General features: G+C 38.1%; 3 protein-coding genes across 3 annotated transcripts in view; 2 read left to right on the forward strand and 1 right to left on the reverse strand.

Annotated features, from left to right (window-relative positions):
• The window catches only part of LOC132202680 (high affinity cAMP-specific 3',5'-cyclic phosphodiesterase 7A-like), a 61405-nt gene extending 53507 nt beyond the window's left edge, over positions 1-7898 (reverse strand). The window contains exon 1 of the mRNA XM_059629751.1: positions 7611-7898. Within this exon, the coding sequence (XP_059485734.1) occupies positions 7611-7727 (117 nt within the window). The 5' untranslated portion in view covers positions 7728-7898. The remainder of the gene's footprint in view (positions 1-7610) is intronic.
• LOC132202687 (collagenase-like) overlaps positions 1-14374 on the forward strand; it is a 90257-nt gene extending 75883 nt beyond the window's left edge. The window contains exons 2-4 of the mRNA XM_059629766.1: positions 12992-13306; positions 13368-13560; positions 13635-14374. Coding sequence (XP_059485749.1) covers positions 12992-13306; positions 13368-13560; positions 13635-13695 — 569 coding nt within the window. The 3' untranslated portion in view covers positions 13696-14374. The remainder of the gene's footprint in view (positions 1-12991; positions 13307-13367; positions 13561-13634) is intronic.
• A 357-nt stretch (positions 14375-14731) lies between these two features.
• LOC132202679 (large proline-rich protein BAG6) lies at positions 14732-21677 on the forward strand. Its single transcript, XM_059629748.1, has 19 exons — positions 14732-14936; positions 15057-15147; positions 15259-15332; positions 15439-15556; positions 15612-15758; positions 15946-16120; positions 16221-16480; positions 16549-16675; positions 16730-16865; positions 16983-17787; positions 17974-18059; positions 18303-18393; positions 18530-18600; positions 18655-18750; positions 18812-19003; positions 19056-19155; positions 19217-19350; positions 19439-19825; positions 19938-21677. Exons 3-19 carry the CDS (start codon positions 15261-15263, stop codon positions 20295-20297), a joined length of 3357 nt encoding a protein of 1118 aa, XP_059485731.1. The 5' UTR covers positions 14732-14936; positions 15057-15147; positions 15259-15260; the 3' UTR covers positions 20298-21677.
• The last annotated feature ends 553 nt before the right edge of the window (positions 21678-22230 follow it).

Here is a 22230-nt window from a genome sequence, read left to right on the forward strand (position 1 = left end):
GTAATTTGATTGCATTATTATGAATTATTTTTCATGCACGTGTTTTTTTTAGAACTTAAGTGATTTAGGTTCCAATTGAATTTGTGACGTTAGCCCTTCAGAAGTAAACATACCTCGCCGGCAGTTACCGTCCAAAGGAAATAAAACAGACAACAAACTGCTTTATTTAGTTTCAACGAGCTAACGCAATTAGGCAGGACTTCCTGTTTATGAGCGGCGGAAATTTTTGTTACTGTTTGCGGAGGTGGGAAAGGGGCTGCGCGATGCCAGAGATGAGTTCGGCCTTCTTTCTTTTCAGCTCCTGCTTTTAGACTAAATTGGATTCGGTAGCAGCGGGAGAGCGGCAAATTGACAAAATAGAGAGCAGCAGCACAACAGGATGCAAAGAGACCTGCTGCTAACCCAATAATCCGTCGGCAAGAATCCGAATCCGCAAATTGAATTCGGGGTGCCTGCTTTCTTTTGCCTGCAACTTGGAAATCGAGAAGCAAGTCTTAGTGGGTTTCGCAAAAGGTCAATAAATGCGCCGCGCGATCGATTGCTGACCTCCTTCAAACTTTCGCATATTATTGGCCGGCGAATGTAAACGGGCATGTTTTGTTGATATTGGAAATTTATTCCTCTGGCTCTCTCTGTGCATACCGGCGAGCAAACACGGAAAATTGCTTACTGCTTCTAATTTATGGGTGATTGCACTTGGGCGTCCCTCGGGGTCGACTTCTTGTCTTGAGAGGTAAAAATCGCTCCGAGTCGTAATCCGTATGTGCATACCGACGTCACCGTTGACGAAATGTCAAACGTCGCCGGCGGCCACGCGAATTTCAAATTCGTGTATCCGATTAGCTTCCTCTGAGCGTTATTACTTCTCATGTGAATGAATGTCAAAGGTTAAATTATGGCAAGTTGAGATTGCTCTTTTAAGGGTGGTTTAATTTAATATATGTTCAGGAAACAAACCTTCAGCAACTATTCTATTAATATTTACAAGTGTGCCATTCTCGTTTCACCACCGTCAAATTTACATTGATTTTAAAAGTTGTCTCACAGCTCCTCTGCATCATTCTATTTTTAATAATGAATTAACTTAGCTTTTTTAATAATTTAGAATTAATAACCCAAAATTATTGTGGGGTAAGAATAAAAAATGTTTTAATTATACATAAAATATTACAAGCAAAAACCCGCTACGGATCAAATTCAAGTAATTAAGACACTCTACTTCCATGAATTGTCGCGAATAAAATATTTAAAACAAAACAATGAATTAAATTTTTAATGAAAGCTTAATAATTACTATGTTATTAAGAATTTGCCATTATTTGAGACATAGCAAGAGATAGTACAAAAAAAATAATAATATAAAATTATTATATAGTACTTTGTAAAATTATTTAAAAATTCAAATTTTATTCTGATAATAATTGACAGTTAAATTAGTTTAAAAAAATTTGTTAATTAAAACAAAAATTCAAAGCAATGTCCTTAAAAGTCACAATTATTGCTAGAAATTTAAAATTAAAACAGTAAGTTTGAAAATTCCAACTTCCAACTATTCATCCCTTAAAAAACATAATAAAACTTTTATTGCAATCAAAATAATTTTACAAAGCATCAAAAAATATATTCCAGCCGAGAGACGTCTTTTTTACGTCCTCAAATATTATGAATGCCCTCTATAAACGAGATCGTAAAAAAAAATATTCATTTTTACAAGTGACAGCGAAAGGTCGTGCGTGCGAGTGTGGGTGTCCTTTATTCGCCGCCCACAAATGCATCACAATGATGAATGAACAAGCGTCGGCGATGTGGTTGGTGACATTTTTGCCTGTTGTGCGTGTCGAGGAGGCGAGAGAATATCTGCATAGATCGGAATGGAAATTGGTGCTCGCCAAGTCAGAGCAGCGATCGGCATCTGTTATTGCACGCTTAATAAGAATTGAACGTGTACGTATACGAGCGACCTATGAATATTTAAAGCGGGTTTCTAGGTCACACACACACACACCTCGGTCGAGCCGCCGTAACCTTGGACGAAGGAGCGAATGAGTCGCCGGCCGGTTAAGAAAACGCTCAAAACACACTTTTGCTTTCAACTCCTGTTTATTTTTATTTCAGATGCTCAAAAATGGAAAGAAGTTGCCGTTTATTTTTGGCGATTTGAAAGGTTTCAAAAGAGTTGAGCCCGAGGCGCGCACAGCTTTTGAGCCAACTTTGGTTCTTTATGAACACCATACTTGAAATATGTTCAAGCAAAAAAGCTTTCGTAAGACTAAAATTCTTATGCTTCAAGAAATTCTCAAGTCCTTTTAGGTATTTATTTTTGAATAAGTGTAAATAAATACGCAGGAAGAAAAATAAACTGAATTTAATAAATACATAAAAATATTAAATATTTATTAAAATTTTTCTGTATTTCCACAACCCAAACAGTGAGATTTAGCTTTCCATATTTGTGTACTGTGTCTTTTAAAAATTTAGGAGTTCACATGAAATTCCGTATCTTCAGAATTTTTTTCGCTCACATCCTTCTGCATGCTGACAGGTGTCTTGTTTTCATTCTCGACGTGCGTAAATTATCCGTATTTTTAAAACGAGCTCTCAACTTTGAACTTTGCATTCGCGCATGGCGTCAGCAGTCTGCGGCCCGAAATATCCGCGAGTGCAGCGGAAATCTGAGAAAAGCAACGGGAATGAGGATCTATTGCCAACAGACTGCACTCGTTCAATTAGTCTTTGTCAACTAACTCGGCGCCGCTAAGCAAACAAATTTCTGCTTCTTGACTCACTTCGCTTTGAGCAGAAAAGAGAAATGGGCTGCAATGCACATTTTTCGCTGGCAGCTACTTTATTTTCAATTTCAATGAGACAGACCGTTTTTACGCCTGCAGAAATATACATTTAAGCTCTACATTATCTGGATTATAATAAATCAAATTAATCTTTCTGCTACACTCGAAATTTGATTGTATTTAAAATAATTATATACTTAATTTGAGAAATATATCATAAAAGTTAACAAGTAAGTATAATAATAATCATATTCAACATTCAGTAAACTCGAGAAGTAAGATATACCATGAAACTACAAATATTTTGTGAAATGAACAAACTACTTATATAATATAATTTTATATATTTTAATTTGTAAATTATAAAAAATTTTGCAAATAATTAAAAACAATTTTGTTAATTTAAAATAAAAATTTAAAAATAAAAAATTTTGATTATAAATATTTATTCAGATGGAAATTTTATGTTAATATTATTGAATTTAATTTTGATTGTATTTATTGAATTTTATTAGAAAAAAATTAACACGTTTTTTGTATTATATGTGATATAAACTTTCTATAAAATTTATGTATTTTCCTAATTTCTAGACTAAATAAACAAACCAAATAGCAAGTTTTTTTTAAATAGTTAAGATACATTTTTCAACTTAAAATTAATTAATTTCTTAATTCAAAATAATTGTGGCATAGTCAACCATATCTTTCAATACGTAACCGTAAAAAGCAACCTCTAAATGCCTGAAAATTCCAGCATCCGACCGGATTATGATGCTCTTGTTTGACTGACGTGCTCTCTCATCGTTCCGACATAATTTTGGCTCTCTAAAAGGTCAAGGGTTAATTCCCTTGGCTTAAATATACCGTTGCTAAGGAATTGCATAAATGAGCCGAGTTATGCGATCAAAAATGACTGCGGCTGCAAAGGCTAAAAATTCAGATTATTTTTTTAGATCTTTAGAAATATGTCTGGAATTTCGGGCTGGCTGTCTAGAAAGTGGTTGACGGACAGCTGCGTTTGAGAACCGCCGACTGGATAAACGTATATTGGAGTCACACGTACGTTTGTACCCCTAGCTCTTGTTCAACCCGGCTGACATGCATTCGACACGAACATAAATAAATCTGCCAGTCTCTCCGTCTGTGACTGACTTATTCGTTCCAACAAAAACGGGCGCATGTTCACGACAAAAACTAAACCAGCATGATCGATAACGTATTCAAATAATGTTTGTTGGTCGTAATTTATATATTTGATATCCATTATTCTTTGGTGAACCACTTTGGTATTTGTTTTTGGCGTATCGTGCTGGTGCCGTTTTTGGTGCGAGCTGGTGAAAATTAGACAAGCCTTTGTTTTGAATTGTAAATCTGATCGCGCAAGCGGTAATTTTTCTATATGCAATCTTTTCAGATTTCACCTCAAGACTAAATTCAAGCCGGTTTTATTTTATTTTTAAAATTTTATTTGTACTTCTTACGCTTAATACAGTGTAATTTACAGTTTTTTTTAATTATGCAATTATTTTTTCTGCCATTAAAAAATTTATTTTAAATATATGTTTTAATTTGAATGTTTCTTGATGATTAACTTTCTTCTTAAATAACGCTAAATTCCTCATAAAACTAGATGCAAATTGTCTTATCTGATACTCGACAGATCTATTTTCTGAATCATTATCAACTCAAACTCATTGACTGTTTTTTATCACATTTATCTTTTTACAAAAGCTGTTGATGACAATCTAACTATTAAGTTATTAACACTATTGTGTCGCGGCCGGCGAACAAAGAATTAGACTTTTTTTCTATTTATCGTGGAATTGCAAAACACAGGCCACTTATGATATCATAGAGGGATTTTCTATATCATAGTCAATCATAGTATTGGAACAGCATTGACATATTAATTAATTCTCCTCCATGCGGTAGGTAAATCACAGTCACGCGCAAAAAGGAGGAAGTGGCATTTGAACGTCATTTTGTTGCTATCCGGGAAAATAGAGGAGGAATATTCAGCAGGGAGAGTCCTGGGAAATCAATAAGTTTGAAAGTTGAGAGCGCTGAAGTTCTCCTGCACGTTTACACAAACACACAACAAACTAGAGCGATATTGAGAGAGAAATCATGACGCAGGAGATAAAACAAATAAAGGGTGTGTGTGTGCAAGGGTTGCGATCGTTTTATTGCGCAAAGTGCCCGCGGCCAACCTCCGAGAGAGAGATAAAGCGAGGCCAGCAGGAATTATTGCTTGATCCGAGACGAATTATCTTCCCTTTACATGCATTTTTTTGCGTACTCGGCAGAGCAATTCTCCGAATCTTTTTATATATATAAATTTTTATTTATATAAATTTGCTGCCGATCGACGCATCCGATAATGCAGCAGGGCAGGGTTCTTATCGTGGAGACGGATTCATAAAACATAGAGAGGCAAGTGGCGGCCCACACTATCCAGCTGATAAAAGGCACCAAACGGCGGCGGTTCACCGATAATTCACGGCGACCAACTGGACGGACACGTAATACGAAAAGTCAACGTTCGTGACTAGAGGCGCAGTTTGCAATACACTTGTCACACTAAAAAAAAATACACATGGCATTATTTCAGACACAAAAGCTCCCTGCGTAGACTGTTTTAGACCATAGAAGTAGATTAGACATCATGGGGCCCGTAGAAGACTGTATTTTAAAATGCCTTTATAAGTGCGCGCCAGGAACCAAAATACAAAAATAGCAGCACCGAGTCCTTTATCTACACATAATATACAAATGTATGTCATCACGAGTAACACATCCTATAACCTACACGTACCGGATCTATGTATTATTTATAAATGCTCCAGATTATTTTTTTGCATGGTTTTCATTTTGATAATAATTATATCTATAATATATTTAAAAAATTTAACCCAGATCAGAACACCGGTCAAATGGAAAATAGTGGCGGCGAGCACGGTTTAATTCTCCTCAAAGTGGGCACAGAGCTCGGGCGACACAGTTTTTCTTTCTGAATTGCAAATCAGTGGAATTCCCTGCCATCTGCGTTAAAAAAATTGTACGGTTCCAGAGTTCAAAATTGCATAGTTTAGAATACGTGACCATATTTGATAAAAATTTTCCCGTTTACGGCTCCAGCTCGGCGAGTAGGTTCAATATGGAAACACTTTTGCTTCCAAATTAGGCACAAGTTTTAATAAGTTGTTCAGATGAGCTGTCTGCAAATTCTCTCCCAATGTGGCTTTCCAATTTTCATATATGACTTAATGCGAGAGAATAAAAATTAATTGAATTGAATGAATGAATTTGAAAGGGACAAGCACTGACATAGACAATAGTAATATTGAGCACTAAACATAAAGACACTTTGCAACTAAACATTACTTACTTACAAAGACCTACTACAAGGCATTTCAAATTTTTAATAAAATTTGTTATTTATTTTTAAAATATAGTCAAATTTAAGTTAAAAAATAAATAAATTTAACTTCTTATCTTTTTGATTATGGTTAACTAAAATTTGAAGAAAAAATATATATTAAATATTTAAAAATCTAAATTAAAAAAAAAATATATAACTATGAAATATAATGTTATTAAACATTGTATAATTATGCCAATTTTATTTTAAAGTTTGTTAATTGCAAATGAGGATTAATGTAATCTTAAATAGAATTGAGCGATAGTTGGAGGTGAAGTGATAGTCTTAAGTTGGGAAAAGCCGAAGGAAGCGAATGTTAGCGCGCGCCGGCGAGGTCGTCCATTCGTGGGCCGGTCGTCGCGCTTTTTGCGGCAGCGACTTGTTAGAGCCTGGCGCTGCGAAATACGCTCAAACACACTGCAAATGCAAAGCTGGTTTTGCCAGAGAACACAATGCGCTTTACAGGGCGTTCGCGGCGCGCACACTCGTCGCAATTCAGCGTGTTTTTGCAGCAGCTGCTTTTATTGGGATGCGGCGGCCAATGCGACACACAATCGCCGCCTCTCCTCCTTTTGCCGCGGATAAGAAAAGTAAATCACTTCGGTGACAAAATTAATGTAAAAATAATATGGGTGCAGCTCAAGATTGTTATCAGTAGGTTTTTTTTACTATGAGGATTAAAAACGTGAATCAGTTTCGCATAATTGATTTTTGATAAAAATTTTGTTCCAACAAAGGAATGAGTCATTTTTTTACATACTCAATTCTTGTAGTAAAGTGGTTTTCCTCGCGCCGACTAATTCGGAATGATTCGAAATCTGTCAAGGGCACGGGTCTTTAACAAAACACTAGGAGCCATTCACGCCGTTTTTATCTGCAATCTCCACTGACAGATTAAAAATTATGACGCTATTATTAACGCGTGGCATTGAGTCGCGGACCTCTCTGCAATTACCGTGTTTATTAAAGTGAAATGTCCGGCGCTGCACCACTTTTGCGTTCCCGCGCCACGTAGATAAATTAAATGCAAACCGGACTTGCGCCAAAACCGAAGGAAGTTTTACGAGCAGCGTTTTAATCCCAAATCCTTGAGAAAGCAGCGGCTTTCGTCGGCATAAAATAAGTTAATTTCAGCGAAGGGTATTGCAATGACCTTTCGCACAGGTTGACATTTCAGATGGAAAACAAATTAATTTCTATACGTAGGACGTAGAAGCAGAGAAAATGATATACACACGGCTCCAGACTACTTTTTGCCTCTTTTGTCACGAGTTGCCATGGAAACTCAATTAGAGCGGATTCTGCATCCAACCCCACGTGACCTCTCCCTTCGGGGAGAAAGGCGAATAATTATATAAAAAGGAAGAGGAAAAAAATAAATATAATTTTGACTTTCTTACCTGGGTGATGATGAGTTGCGCGTTCTGCGGGTGGACGACCTGCCAGCGCTGGGCCTCGGCCCTGAAGGTCTTCTTCTTGCCGGACTTGATGCCGACGCACGCCGTGTAGGGGATCATGTTTTCGGCGTGTCGGGCCGAAGCAAGTGCGGGTGACGATCGGGAAAGGGTGCGCGCACCGAATCACGCCTGCATGGGTCGAGCGTGCGTGCGAGTGTGTCTTTCGGTGGATGTTTGGGAGGCCGCGTGCGCCTCGACTGCTCGGCGATTGTCGGTGCCTTTCTGCACGCCCTTCCCACCACTACACACTCACTCACACACACAGACCATGTGACGTGGGGCCAGTTCCTTCCTCGCGCCCGCTAATCAATACACACGACGCGCGGCTCTCACTCTCGCCGCCGCCGCGCCGAACCCGTCACTGGCCTCGAACCCCTTTTCTGCCCAACTGCTGTTGGACTTTTGCCGCTTCTGCCGTGCGTGCGTGACCTTTCGCGTCAGGGTGACACCAATTGCCATAATGATCACTCTATTTTATATTTTTTAAATTACAATTGTCTGCAACATACAACAAAAATAAATGTAAATTTTAATTGATGCTAACCATCGCTAACCATATTATTATAATTTTATTTTGTTTCATTACTTCATTTTCTATTACACCAAAATTTATTCTTTTTTTTTCTTTTTTTTCTTTTATAATTTTTTTTCATAGATGAACAGATAATTTCATTACACCTGTCGTGTACAACCTACATAATACACATTATGGATTTTGTTTATTTGTTTTATGCGCTATTTCTGATAATCTTAGGTTATTTGCACTAAATTCGAACATATGATACAAGCCCATCTCACATTCCTATCCTACTTTTTATCTTCACGCATTTATATTTTTATTAAACCTCTATTTAAGAGTTTCATTTAAAATACAATTATGTCCGTAAGGTTAGTTTGAACCGTTGCTTTATTTTAATGTTACGGCCGTTGATTGGAATTTAAAATATACAAATCGCTAATTTTCAGTTTTTCTTTACACAATTCATTGGCTTTAATAATTTAATTGTTGAATTATTATTACTGAGTTTATATTAATGTCCTGTTACAAAACGTATCTGACTATAATTAGAAAATTGATTGCTAAAAAATTAATACGATGACTTGGCCTTTGTCACATTGTTTCAATTCAAGTTGTTTATTTTAGCGGTACAGTTGTGACAATAATCCTCTCTTAAACAACGCTCAAAACTTTTGGACAAAGTTACGTAAAATGCGAAAAGGGCACCTCAGTTGACGTCGCTCCACCATTATGGAAGGTATGCCGTCGTCCCTAGCATTGTGTTTTGACATAACTTGGAGCCCTTTCCTTGCTCTCAGCATCCGCAGCGCGCACGTTTCACCTCGAGCGACACAAAGTTTTGGACCACCGCCGCGAACTGTGCGCCCCTGTGTGCGTTGTTATCGGGGCAAATTGGCAATTCGTTTGAATGGCTGTTGTGTGTGTTGCCGGCGAACTTTGTTGCCGAGCGCACTTCGTCATGCTTTGCTTCTTAAATCAGGTTTCAGGGTAATGAGGAAACATGCTCCTGAACCGGTGAATTTAGCTTGAGGTGGCTCTCGTTGTTTCAATAACGGCTTTGGAAATATTTAATGATATAGTTACTACCAAGATTTTTATGCGAAACCCCCACTTGACAATATTATGTAATGCCGGTCCAGGTCGTGCAAAGCAGGTTGTAAAATGCGAGAGCTTTAAGCTTTGGCCAGCTTTAACTTTGCTTTCCTTGCGTGGGACGAGTCGCACTTCTGGGGCGTCTTGTGCTCACAAAGACCTCATTTTGACTTGAGATTTTTAGCCTTCTCTTCTCATTAAAAACTACAGAATCTAAGTACAGATGTGGTTGAGTTTGTCTTGTCTTTTGCCTAAGAATGATTCACAATAAAATGATTTTGATAAATATTGACGCAGAAAATATTATAATTTATAATGCACCATTTTTTTTATACAAAAATATTATGATAACGATTTATCATAAAACGTTTTAATATCAAAATAGCACAAGAAATTTAAATTTCTGTGAATATAGTGAAATGAACAGGTGTTGTTATTTAAAAAAGTTTATTTAATTTTTTTGCCATTCTTCTCTTCTCACTCATCAAATTTGTTAGTCAGCATATGATATGATGGTTTGATGGTAATTTAAACTCGCAATCATAACTACCAAGAATTAATTCATTTTATCTTATCAACTTAATTCTTAAAAATTCAACTCGGTATAACAAGAGGCTGTCAACCTTTACACCATAAAGAGAGAGATGCATCAATATGTTTCTGTGTACCCTATTATCTAAAATTATTTCTGCTGCAAAACCAATATATTCAAAAAGTGTAAAAATAAGATAATTATCTTCAGACCATCTTTAACTATCTCTAATAAAAAAACACACAACCAAAAATGATTTGCAACTTTTTAAAACAGCGTTTTAAAAAAAAAACTGTAAAATCCATATATTTTTTCAATTTTTAAGAGTTCTGCGAAGAATGGAATGCAATTGCAATTATGATTTCTCAAACTTCATCTTGACTTTATCGCGCCCCGTGTTTCAATCATAATCATAGGGATTAAACATTTATAATGGAAAATTGAGCGTACGTCGTATGTGACGAGACTTTCAATTATGACTAACGAGAACAAATCGGTCATCGGATGATATCATTTATTATATTGCATAAATTTTTTTCATTCCAAGTTTGACTAATTGTCAAGTAGTATGTTTTTAGCAAAGAAGTGGCCAATCATTATCTAATCAAGCTGGGCTCTCCATCAACATCCCATCAGCGGCAATTATGAGCACTCTCCAGCCTTTGTAGTCTGCACATTTATGTATTGACAGAGAGAGAGAGACTTTATCTTTTTTCCCTTGAAAGCTCTGTTTGCCTATTCCGGGGAGAGTTAATCGTTAATCATGCGAGACAAAAAGCGTCCGCTTGGGGTTTCAGCCCAAGTCGTCGCTCAAACAAAGCACACTCTCGCGAAAACGCATGGGCCGGTGTGTTTGCGAAAACAGAGGCGCGGAGAGAGACAGGGAGACCCGAAATAGACTTCTTTGTTTTGCACATGTGCCCGCTTGAGGCATTGTCGTCAAAATAAAGCCTTCTGGATACAGTTTTCATTATACGCCATTTGTTTTGCAGTCTAATGCCTTTGTTTGCTCGCGGCTCGGATTTGCCCATTAAAACGCGAGCCTTCTCTGCGCGCAAAGCCACTCTAAAAATAATGCAAATCATGTGTGTGCGTGTGAGTAGTGCATAGCAGCGTTGGGCTTATGAATAGCTAGAGAGAGAGAGGAAACTATGCCACTTGCAAATTAATTTGAGAATAATAAGAACGGCACGTGTGATAAAATTCTATTCTGGGAAATGTATTTCAGTACAATGACGCAGCTACGGCTGATAAATTGATGATTATCCAGCAACACATTTTCATAAACGAGAATACTTGTTTGATAATAGATTTATTAATTCTTTAAATGGGCAAGACCTTATAAATTAGTAAATAAGTAAGTTTTTAATATTAAATATTATATATAATAAAATACGAATATAGCAGATATCAATAAAAAAATAATATTTCAGGGTGTATAAATATGTGTATAATTGCTCTATTTTATTTTTTGTGTGAAGAATATTTCGGTAAAATTACGTTCTCAAATATTGGAATGAAATTGGCTCACTTAAAGCAGTGCAAAATAATAAATAATACACAGCCATATCCTAAGCAGTTCTCAGCCAGATGTGTCTGATTAAATAAAAATTATACACGTTTTTATTCATTTTTTGGAGGGGCCAAAAGAGAAGGTGACACTGAATGACTCCCTGTCAAAAGAATTTTAAAGGCAGAAGGCGGCGCGTTTGCCTCTGTTTAAGGTTACACAATTAGCGGCCGTGTGCAAATTACTTGGCTAACAGCAGGAGGTATATCTCTCGCTCTGGCAGTCAGGTCACGTGGCTAATTTTAAATGATTGGCCCCGAGCAGAGTGACATTTGCGCCCAGTCAGAGTCATTGTGTGTCAGGCAGCTCCTTCAGCTCCACCCGAGTGAAAACGCGGCTCTGCGAGTTTCGAGTTCATTTGCATCTGAAAAATATTTAATTCACGTACACGCGTGCGACTTCGGCCCGACAGATATCGCTCGAGGGTGTGGTCGCACCCTGAAATTGCCTCACGCACACTACAAGCACCACACCCTGCACGTCAAACTTGGGTGCCCGCCACAAATAATTTGCAATAATTCGATAATGTGCCATGTGTCTGTATAGTTTTTTATTTTAAAAATCAATTAATTAAAAACATTTATTTATGAAAGAAATGGAATTTATATCTCTCAACCTGATGATTCGGAGATGTAGAGTGCAAAATAATTAACATTATTACATAAAAAGTTCATTTTATTGCGGCCTGCTTTTTTTAAGCAACATACGGAATTTAACAAATTTAATCTATGCTCTGCCATTTTTTTTACTACCTTTTGCTACTCAATATTATTATTTTATTTATTTAATCAAAATATACATGTCTATTTATTTTTGTTGTTTATTTCATCAAAAATATACTTACAAAACACTGAAAATACATTACAAAAATAGCAATGTTGCTCACATTTTTCAAATTTTATTCTTCATATTCTTCTAAGAAGAGGAACATTAATTATAAAATTTATTAGATTGTAAATTTCATCAGGTATTTATTTTCATTCTCATTATGTCATGGTCAGTCACTTCAGAAACCCATCGTGCCGTGCACCTTTCTCTGTACAAGATATAGATCATAAAGATTAGGCAGCACATTGACTTCGCGGGTTTTTTCTTTAAATTTACGACAAGAAACCTTACAAGTGGCATCCTAAGTGAAAATTAATGTATTTTTATTTGAATGTAATATTTTTTAATTCTTGGATGCATATGAATAAAATAAAATTACAATTTCTTTACATCAACTGATAGAGTCTTCCCATGGTTTTTGCAAAATAAATAGCTACTTAATTTCTTTATGCTGGCAGCATTGGTCAAAACAATAACAATGATAGAAGAAGAAAATTTACGTGCTGCTGGGTTAGATTCTACATACTCTGCATTGATAATTGCGATAAAACAACAAAAAACCATTTAAATTTTTGTATATTTCATTTAATCTTCTATCCTGAATTTGTAAGTAATACTTTTACTATATTTTTATGTATGTACGTTTTATTTGTAAAAATCGTAAAAATTATTATGAAGCGAAATAAAAACAGCACACACGCTTTTGCGTTTAAGATCTTATAAATAATTTTGTTTTTCATATCGATTGGAATTATGCATTATAACGGTGTTTATTGTTTCAGAAAGGAAAATGGGCAAAATCACCAGAGGTAGGACAAAGTACCACACAGCTGCGGAGCAAAAACAGTCCATCGCCGACGCTCCTTCAGAAACCCAGAATGTATCCAGAAGCCTTCAAACTCTTTCTGTGCCCGACGACCTCTTTGCGGGCCTGGACATTCCTCAGGCTTACTTGGAACCTAACAAAACGCTGCAGGATAATTTAAGAAGGGAAAACGAGGATGCTCGAAGCACTCTTTCGAAGAAGAGCTTCAAGATCGACAACCCTTACAATAAAAAGGAAAAGAGGCTTCTTAGACGCGAGGCGTTTTTAATGAGTAATTTAAGCCTTAATTATATAAAATTTGTGTCTTGATTAACATAATTTCTGTGTGTCAGAGTTGAACGCTGTCAGAGCCGGTGAGATCGAGGAGAAAAAACGCAAGAAGAGGCAAAAGACTGTGATCACAGGAGACATGCAAGACTTGTTCGACTCTTTGCCTTCTGTCGAATCCCAGTTTTCAAAATCTGCAAAAAAGCCTCCAGCCAAAGAGCGCAGCATTCCCAAATTCAACGCTCGCTCTCATATTCAGTAAGTAGTAGTAGTGCTACTATCATATTGCTTGTAATTATAAAAAAAATCTTATACATAATTTATTTTTGCAGCAACGAGAGAGTGGCAAAGTACAAGGACGCCTTCCTTGATTTTTGTACCACATCAAAATAAATACCACCCAAATTTTTTAACCCAATACCAGAAGATAAATCTTAATATTGAATTTATGGATGATATTTTGGCATTATTCCTAGCATAAAAAAGATTGTGTGTTAAACGCTGTTAAAATGCATTCAAATGCATCTACACGCCACCAATATGGGGATTTGAATTTAAAGTCGGCTTTTCCTCTATGGGTTTTGTGAGTTGTTTATAGTTTAAGAAAAAACAAGAGCAGGATTAATATTGGTTTTCCTAAACAATAAACAACTCACAAAACCAAGAAAAATGTGACTTTAAAACTTAAATCACCATGAATCAACCCTCAATTGTGAGAAGTTCTACCACATACATATTCCAAGGCAAGAAATGTGATGTGATGGGAGACGCCTGACGCACTGACGCCTATTTGGGATTTTGAAATTTTCACAATTAATTTTTAGAAAAAAATCAATACTATTTGCAACAGAAAAATACGATATTTTAATTAAGCAACTCGAATATACTCTGGGAATGCATGAATGCAATCGCACATAAGGGAAATGCCGATCCACATCCGTGGGTCACCAACCCATCTCGAAGGGATGACAAACATATTTTGAGGGACCCACATGAAAATAGGAAATCAAAACTAGCAAAAATATTAAATATATAATTATTTATCGATGTCCACTGATTGTGAGAAGTAAAAAATGAAAAAAAATTGGCTTTCTTAAGATTTCCCTGTCCTCATTGTCAGAGTTTAACCAGTTTCAATTAAGTTTTTTTTTCATGCTATATTTGTATAAATATTGATGCTATACTTTTCTATTGAAAAGGTTTTCCAAAAATTTCAAGCCGAGATATGGAAATAATAATGTTCAAATCGTTCAAATTTTCTTAAAGAAATACAATTTAAATTAAATCTAGAAAAATTACGAATTAAATTAATTTTAATGAAATAAGCAATAACTAAATCAAGAGCACTAAGTTCGCGCCTTTCCCTTTCAGCCGCATTATTCAATGTGCAGGGTGTGCACATTGCGTGCCATCTCTGAAGTGTTTTGCAAAGTAACATTCTAAAAGAGGCCATGTTGGATTAGGTTACTTTCTGTTATCTGTATTGGGAGCTGCTAGAATTATATTTTGAAAGCTGCCGTTTTCCTCGATAGTGCGGCAGAAGTGATTGTTGCGTGGCTGGGTCATTGTTGGACTTCTGTAGAGGAAGCGGCGAACTTTCGAGAAAAATCGTCAGATCTCAGACCATACGCTTGGTGAGACTTCGTGTATAAAATTCTCTTCAAACCCAAAACGCAATTCCATCTCGTTCGCCCACCTCCTCTTTTTGCTCTTGCACAGAAGTTGCGTTAATTTCACTTTTCCCACTTCTGCAGGCGCCGATGACGCAGCCCCCGATGTCCAGGTCGGCCGGAATTATCTGAGATTTCGCCTTTCATTGTAGAACAAATTGAAATCCAACAGCAGGTGACGAATCAAAAATTATACTTCAAAGCATTTTGGTGTTAGCACTTTCCAGAAATTCTAAGGTTCCGCTGTGGCTTTAGTGTTATATCCCTTGTTTCTTTCTGATTTAAGAAATGGCCTCATTACTCGATATTACTGTGAAGACTTTGGACTCTCAAAATCACAAGTTTAACCTTGCTGAGGATGTAAGTGAAAATGTTCTCATTGAGGCCACAGTTGCTTGTCAGCCTTAGGAACGAGCATATCATGCAATAAGATTTTTCAACCTCTTCCTAATTCTTCGACTTTCAGAAAACGGTCAAAGATTTCAAAGATGAGATCGAGAAGGTTGTCAACATTCCGGCCAACAGCCAAAGGCTCATTTACTGTGGTCGAGTTTTGCAGGATGAAAAGCAACTCAAGGAATACAGTAATTTTTAATAAACTTTGAAAATGAGCAAGGAAATCTTATTAAAATTTTGCAGATCTCGACAAAAAGGTGGTTCACCTTGTCCAGAGAGTGCCTCCAACACAGAGGCCGCACACAGCAGGGGCGAGCACCTCCACAAGGTCTTCGGCCACCAACAGCCCTCGTCGCATCAACATCAGCACTGCTCGAGGATTTGATTCAAGTACGATAGAGTTTTTGAAAATTGCAGTATTTTTCAGAAAAGATTTTTAAAAATAACCAACCAATTAACCATTAAAGCTTATATAAGATAATTTTCTCTCTTGTTATTGCTGTAAATGATATTTTTCCATATCTATAGATAAATGCTATAGATAAATGCCTACAAATAGTTTTTGCATAATTTTTAGATACCTTGGACATGATCCATTTAGCAGCTCACAACCGAATTAGTCTTGTGAATCACATGCTGTCTCGAGCTGAGAACTGTGTTGCTCGTCTTGAGGACCCAACTGTAGCTCCATATCCGCCAGCAGACCACATAAATATGAGTGCCCTGACTGCTGAAGGAGCAGATGCATTTGTGTAAGAAACACAAATTCCAATTAATTGATGGAAACCTTTTATTCTGACTTATAAATTTCCCTTTATCCTCTTAATATTGAAATAAAATAAATGTTTTTAGGGGTCCTGAACTGGCTGGGACTTTGACAACATCGATTTCTGTGTCCGATTCTCCAGAAGGCAATAACCCCACAACTCTTGGTGGCGCCGTTTCAGCTGCTGTGGCCGGTGCGCTCTCGGCCATTGTCTCTGCTGTAAACACTTCAATGGGTGGCAACACCAACATCACTGTTGGGGCACCAAACATTACCGTCACCTCCATGTCCTCTGATGTGCCCATGGACTCGCCGCCTCATCCAACGTCAAGCGAAGAAGCACCAGGTACTGTTTCTCTCTTCACTGATAAAATTTATAAAGACGTCTAACTTTTGTGAAATAATTTTTTTCAGTGCCACCTCCAGCAAGTGCCAGTAGCGAAAATGCACCTGCTTCTGCTGGGGCCACTGCTGGTCAAGAGCAGCCTTCCAGTTCATCATCAACTTCAACAAGCTCTCCCAGCGCTCAGCAACGCCCAAGGTACTAAAACTTCACAAAGATTAAAAATTTCCTCTTACTTTTGTAAAATTTTAGAAGAGGGTCACCAATCAGTGCAATGGCTGATTCCATTGATCACATGAACAGAATCCAGGATCGGCTCCGTCCATTCTCAGATGAAATGAACAGAATCATGCGAGAAGATCCAGCAGTTGCTTCTTTTGAGGGACAGGTAATTTTTTTCCCTCAAAATACAGTGTTTCCTAAAAGAAAAGAAGAAAATATAAACCTGAAAACAAAAATATATTTTCTGTACTGAAATTTAAAATTCGCTTAATTTAATTTTTAGAACAACACTCTTGAAGATGTGCAGCGTCGATTCTCATTAGTGTCGGAGACAATGCACTTCATCAGCCATGCATACCACCACTTGTCGGACCTGAGTCTGGGCCTCACTCGCCCTCCGCCCCGCACTTTGGGCGTCCGCTCTCTTGTCCTGCAGCCAGCCTTTGTTCAGGGTGTTGGCATTCCTGTGCAGGCGCAGATCAACGTCGTCTCCGGCCACATCAGCCCCCAGCAGGCGTCCCCATCTCACGGAAGCACTTCGCCTCCCACAGCCAACCCTGCCTCCACTCCAGCTGCCACCGCCGAGCAACCTCCGCAAGCTGATCAACCTGGACGTCCACAGATGGTCCCTGAATTCATGGTGGGGCCAACATTTGAGGCCCGTCGCAGTTCGTTCACTCTGCCCTCAGGAGGCAATGTAGAGGTCGTGATGGAAATGACCCCTGGCAGTCTGACCTACGTGCCAGGCCAATCTGGGGGAGGTGGCGGTGGCCAGCACAACCACTTCCATCATGTGCACGAAGCCTCGCCTGACCTGATGAGGGCCATCATTATGCACGCCATGTCCCACCAGATGGGTGGTGGCCAGGGAGGTCAAAGCGGTCAGCCCGCAAGCGCCCCCACTTCAAACAGCTCTGCGTCTCCTTCGGCCGCAGCTGCTGCGGGGGCCGGCGCTGCCCCTTCCTCTGGAGGCGCCACTGGCCAGAACAGCCAAGCCAGAGGCACTACCACCACCAACCCTACCACATCTACACAGACAAGGTCCACACCAAGGCCCCATGTGCACTTGGCCCCAGTGAACGTTCCAGGTAGGTTTCATTTTTATATTCTATTAATCAAACTCAAATTTGTTATTTCTATCCATGAAATAATTAAAAATAAAGTGAACTTTTACAAGTTTTATTATAACAATACCAATGGAAATTCAATACTAATTTCTTATTTTGAAATCGCACAAATTCTGCAAGATTTTCATTTGAAATATATTTTTAAAGTGAGCATGAGCAACATGTTCGACCCGTACTTGATGTGCAGCTCACACCACATTCACGCCAGACGCCGACAAACAGAGCCGACGCAGGTGAGCAAAGATCTGCTTTAAATTCATCTCTTGGTGCGATCTTTTGACTCTCTCCCACAAAGGCCCCATCGTTCAATTATGTGGAGTCAATGAATGTGTTTCTATTTAGGGAGCAGGTCAAAAGGTTGAGTGTTGGAAGAAAAAATGTGTTCATATCCTATTCATGTGAAGCACCATCTAATAGGATTTTTTTAAATTATAATATGTGTATGTTTTACTAATTATTTCTAAATTTTATTTCAGACAACCACTACTGCAAGCGCAGCCGCACAGAGCGCGCCTTCGACTCCAACAAGACAACCTACTGCTCCTCAACAGCCCCCGTCTCAGCCTAGTAAGATAACTTGAATAACATATCACTTTTTATCTTATAAGTCTTATTCACAAATCTTTTAATTCAATAGTTATATAATTTTCATTCTCTGCTTTATTAATAATTTATGTCATTTATGAAATTTATTTCCAATCAGGGCCTCCACCTCCACCAGGGGCTATCAATGTTGATGACATTTTACGCCGAAGCTTGTTGGACATAATTCCTGTAAGAAAGTTCTTTTTTTTAGTTTTAAATGTGCTAACAATAATTTTCACGCAGCATGATAGTTTTGCTAACTGGAGAATGCCTACAATAAACTGGCCGACAGCCCCTGACCATGAAGCGTCCGTCTTCTCCTCGATCATAAACACAGTTGTAAGAGCTTTACCGAAATATCATACGAAAGAAAAAATTAACTTTTTTGTCCCATTTCTAGACCCAAAACCTCACGCTAGAAGACATACTGCAGCTGAGCTTTCAGCAGGGAACTCCGCTGAGTCGCATTCGAACCCCGCTCAGAGAGATAGTGAACCAACAGCTTATGAGAGGCGAACCTGTCACCCCTGAAAACACTAACCAGGCTGTGGAAAGAATTATGCATGAGATTCCTATAGTCAATATGCTACAAGTGAGTAGTTTTCGAATCTAATAAAATGTGTTTACGACTTTTTTTGTCGCAGACCTGGAATCAGCTTCGTCCAGGATTGAATGTGGCCGAGTCATTCAGACGATTCTACAGAGACCAGCTTACATCATTTTTGGAACTGATCAACAACGATAGTAATTTACTTTGTGTAGATTATTGAATGCAAAAAAAACTTTGTCAATTGTGTTTTACTAGGCATCACACCAAACCAGTTTGGGCCCCGTCTTTTGGGATTCAGTGGTCAATTTCTGCGCTATCTCACTTCGCTGACAATGCTTTTCTGCCGAGACGGTCGCAGGGGCCTGGAGGAATTCATCGGATCGACTGTGGTTAGTGTACTCTCTTTTGCTCATCAAAATTTAAAAACTATAATTTATGGATTTTCCTTTAATGTTGATATGCTTATTTGATTTTCAGAATCGTCTGATTCCAAGCCCAAGCACCCCGACGCCAATGGCTGTTCTGCACGGCCGCAACTCTATGTCTGCTTACTTCCTCTCCATGCAGATTGACACTCCAGCCGTCGAGAGATTCGTTCAGCGCGTGTCTGCAACTCCAGACCTGACTGCTACCACTCCTGCCGAAAGCCAGACTGCCACTCCTCGCACTGCAGCTGCCGTTGAGGCTATGGAGTGTGACGAGGAATTCGTCTTGGCCGCCGAAGAACTACCCACTCAGCAAGTGCTGCCTCCTCCCGAGGAAGTTGAGGAAGGTGCCATTGTGCTGCCTCCCATGGGCACAGATTCAAGTGCCGCCTGCGACGTTGTTGTCGGGGCTGAGGAGTGGCACACAGGACTTGACCCTGTAAGTTGTGAATGAAATTTTATATTATCAAAATAGTTGAGAGTGAGGATTTTTTTTATAAATCAAAGGAAATACATTTTCAAAATGAAAGAATTTTGACTAATTGTTTCAGGACTGGGTGCCTGTGATCAGCCGAGACATTCAGCGGCAGCGTAGGCAGCCGGACCAGGCGCCGTTTAGTGACTCTTACTTGTCTGGCATGTCGAGCAAGCGGCGCAAACTGGTCAGCGGCAGCAAACCGCAGGGCAGCGTCGACCAGGTCATTGCCAAGTCCGTGGCAACGGCGGCAACTGCCGCCGGCGTTTCGAATGCTGAACAGCTGGCCAAGGCTGCTTCCTCGGACACAACGTTGCAGGCCGCCTACAAGGAGGAGGTGAAGAAATCTGTGCAGCAGCAGCTGTCGCTGAACCCAGACTTCTCAGCCGAGCGTCATCCAAATGCTAACAAGTATTTCAAGCCGACGAAGCAGTAGAATTGATCAAGGGAAGGAAGAAAATTTTCATTTCCAATTCTTTTCTCACCACCAACTTCACTGCTGTCCAGTCAGTTAATTTTATACACTTCTTCATACTGTTGCGTACTACACAATTAACCTAAGTAAGCGAGCCTAAGTTAAGCTGGATTAATGCACATGGAAGAAAAATGCGCATCTTCTTTCGGGAAAACTTCATAGTTGTGGTTTTTTTCATTTTTTTTTCTTTAAAGAAATTTGGCAAAACTGTCTTGAATTCTTTGGCTCTTTATTCTTAATAGAAACATTTAAGTTTGCACATTATGCTTAAAATTATGCTACAGTGTGTGAGGATGAGTTGGTGCTGATTGCTGATAAGCAATTTTCCACGATTAATTGAATAATTTGTTCCTAAAAATTTGATCTTGAGAGCTCGGAACTATTTTGATTGAATTGGCAGTCAAATTTGGAATAGCAATTTATACTGAAAGTAAGTTGCATTATTTGGCGTGCCTGTTTATTGTTTGCTTTTTGTTCGCAAAACCAAACTTGTTCCATCTGTTTGAGATATTGAAGTGCGTTTTGATGTGCGTCTCTTATCTGTAAATTCACATTCATACTCGTAATAAAAATATAATAATATATTCATTAGCTTCTATACAGTGAACAAAATTCAGTTTTCTTTTCTACAAAATAATTCCCTGGCAAAGAATTTCGTTATATGCAGACCAATTAATTCTAAGGCGCCTAATGTCCAATTAAAAATGCACCACAGTTGATCGGCGCCACGGAAGACAGCGAGACAAATAGATGGTGGGACAGATAAGCGGCGCCCAGTCAACACGTTCCAAACAATTCGGCCCAAAAAACTCGGCGGGCACCAAATTTCCTGGCGCCACCACTTGTGTGACACATTCTTTACAAGGATGCATAGTAAACATCCACTTTTCATTCAAAACGCTGGTATATTTCTTAAAAGATAAATCCTTTTCAATTTTTTTTTCTGAATTAAAATACTGCTTCAATGACTTTACTGAAGATTATTGACTATTTTGACGTTGCTCAGAGACCAGCTTAAAGAAAATAGGATTACAGAAGTATAATAAGATGCGCCTTTTTCTTTGACTACATTGACTGATTTCTTTTATCATTTGCACAGATGTTCTTTCTCACAAAAATTCTAAGAGCAGTTGCAAAAATATCAGACCCTCATTTTATTTTAACTTATTTTTTAGAGGCTTCAGAATGAGATCAAATTATAATTTTTTAACACGTATGGAGGTTTTGTATAAATATAATAACTAATTCGCTTATTTCCAATAATATAGAAATTATGTTACTAACAAAACAAAAAATATGCTGTATATCAAGAAGGTTATTAAATCAAGCATCCTTTTAATATAAATAATAAATTTTTTTTTAACACACAAAAAATTGGAGACTTCATTGCTAAACTCTAATTTTTTATTAAATAATGAAAATTTACATTAATTATGTTATGAGTTAAGTTGTAAAAAATTAAAACCGGAAATATGATTATTGAGGAAATATAAGAAAACGTTTAAACACAGAACTGAAGTGGCTGGGGCATGACTCAATATGAATAACTTGATTCACAATTACATATTTATTTGAAACTGTTTCACAGTCATACAGGAAGTTAAGAAAATTTTGGCGAAATCAAATGTGACAACTTCTGACTTGCGATTGTGTAAATAACTAATTTCAAAGGGATTTTTTCCAAGATTTGTACTAGCACTTTCATCGTGTTAAACTCTTTTTCGAGAAACTGCGCATTAAAATGAGCCCGCATTGCACTGCCGTGGCTGATTTGTTGTACAACACAAAAGCCACCCCCGTCGGCCAGGCAGATGGTGCCGTCGTGGACAAAGGGAAGGAAGGCCTGCGGAGGCGGAGAGTGTGTCTGTGATTGACAGCTATAGGCGCGGAGAGC

The sequence above is a fragment of the Neocloeon triangulifer genome, unplaced genomic scaffold (genome assembly GCF_031216515.1).
Source record: "Neocloeon triangulifer isolate White Clay Creek 2 clone unplaced genomic scaffold, ASM3121651v1 ptg000015l, whole genome shotgun sequence".
NCBI classification, from domain to species: domain Eukaryota; kingdom Metazoa; phylum Arthropoda; class Insecta; order Ephemeroptera; family Baetidae; genus Neocloeon; species Neocloeon triangulifer.

Bases quoted from the DNA above. Each gene is read 5' to 3' on its own strand.
- LOC132202679 (XM_059629748.1), top strand. From the start codon at position 15,261: ATGGCCTCATTACTCGATATTACTGTGAAGACTTTGGACTCTCAAAAT. The intron at 16,676-16,729 runs GTACTAAAACTT...GTAAAATTTTAG, and splicing joins AGCGCTCAGCAACGCCCAAG to AAGAGGGTCACCAATCAGTG. The intron at 16,866-16,982 runs GTAATTTTTTTC...TTTAATTTTTAG, and splicing joins TTGCTTCTTTTGAGGGACAG to AACAACACTCTTGAAGATGT.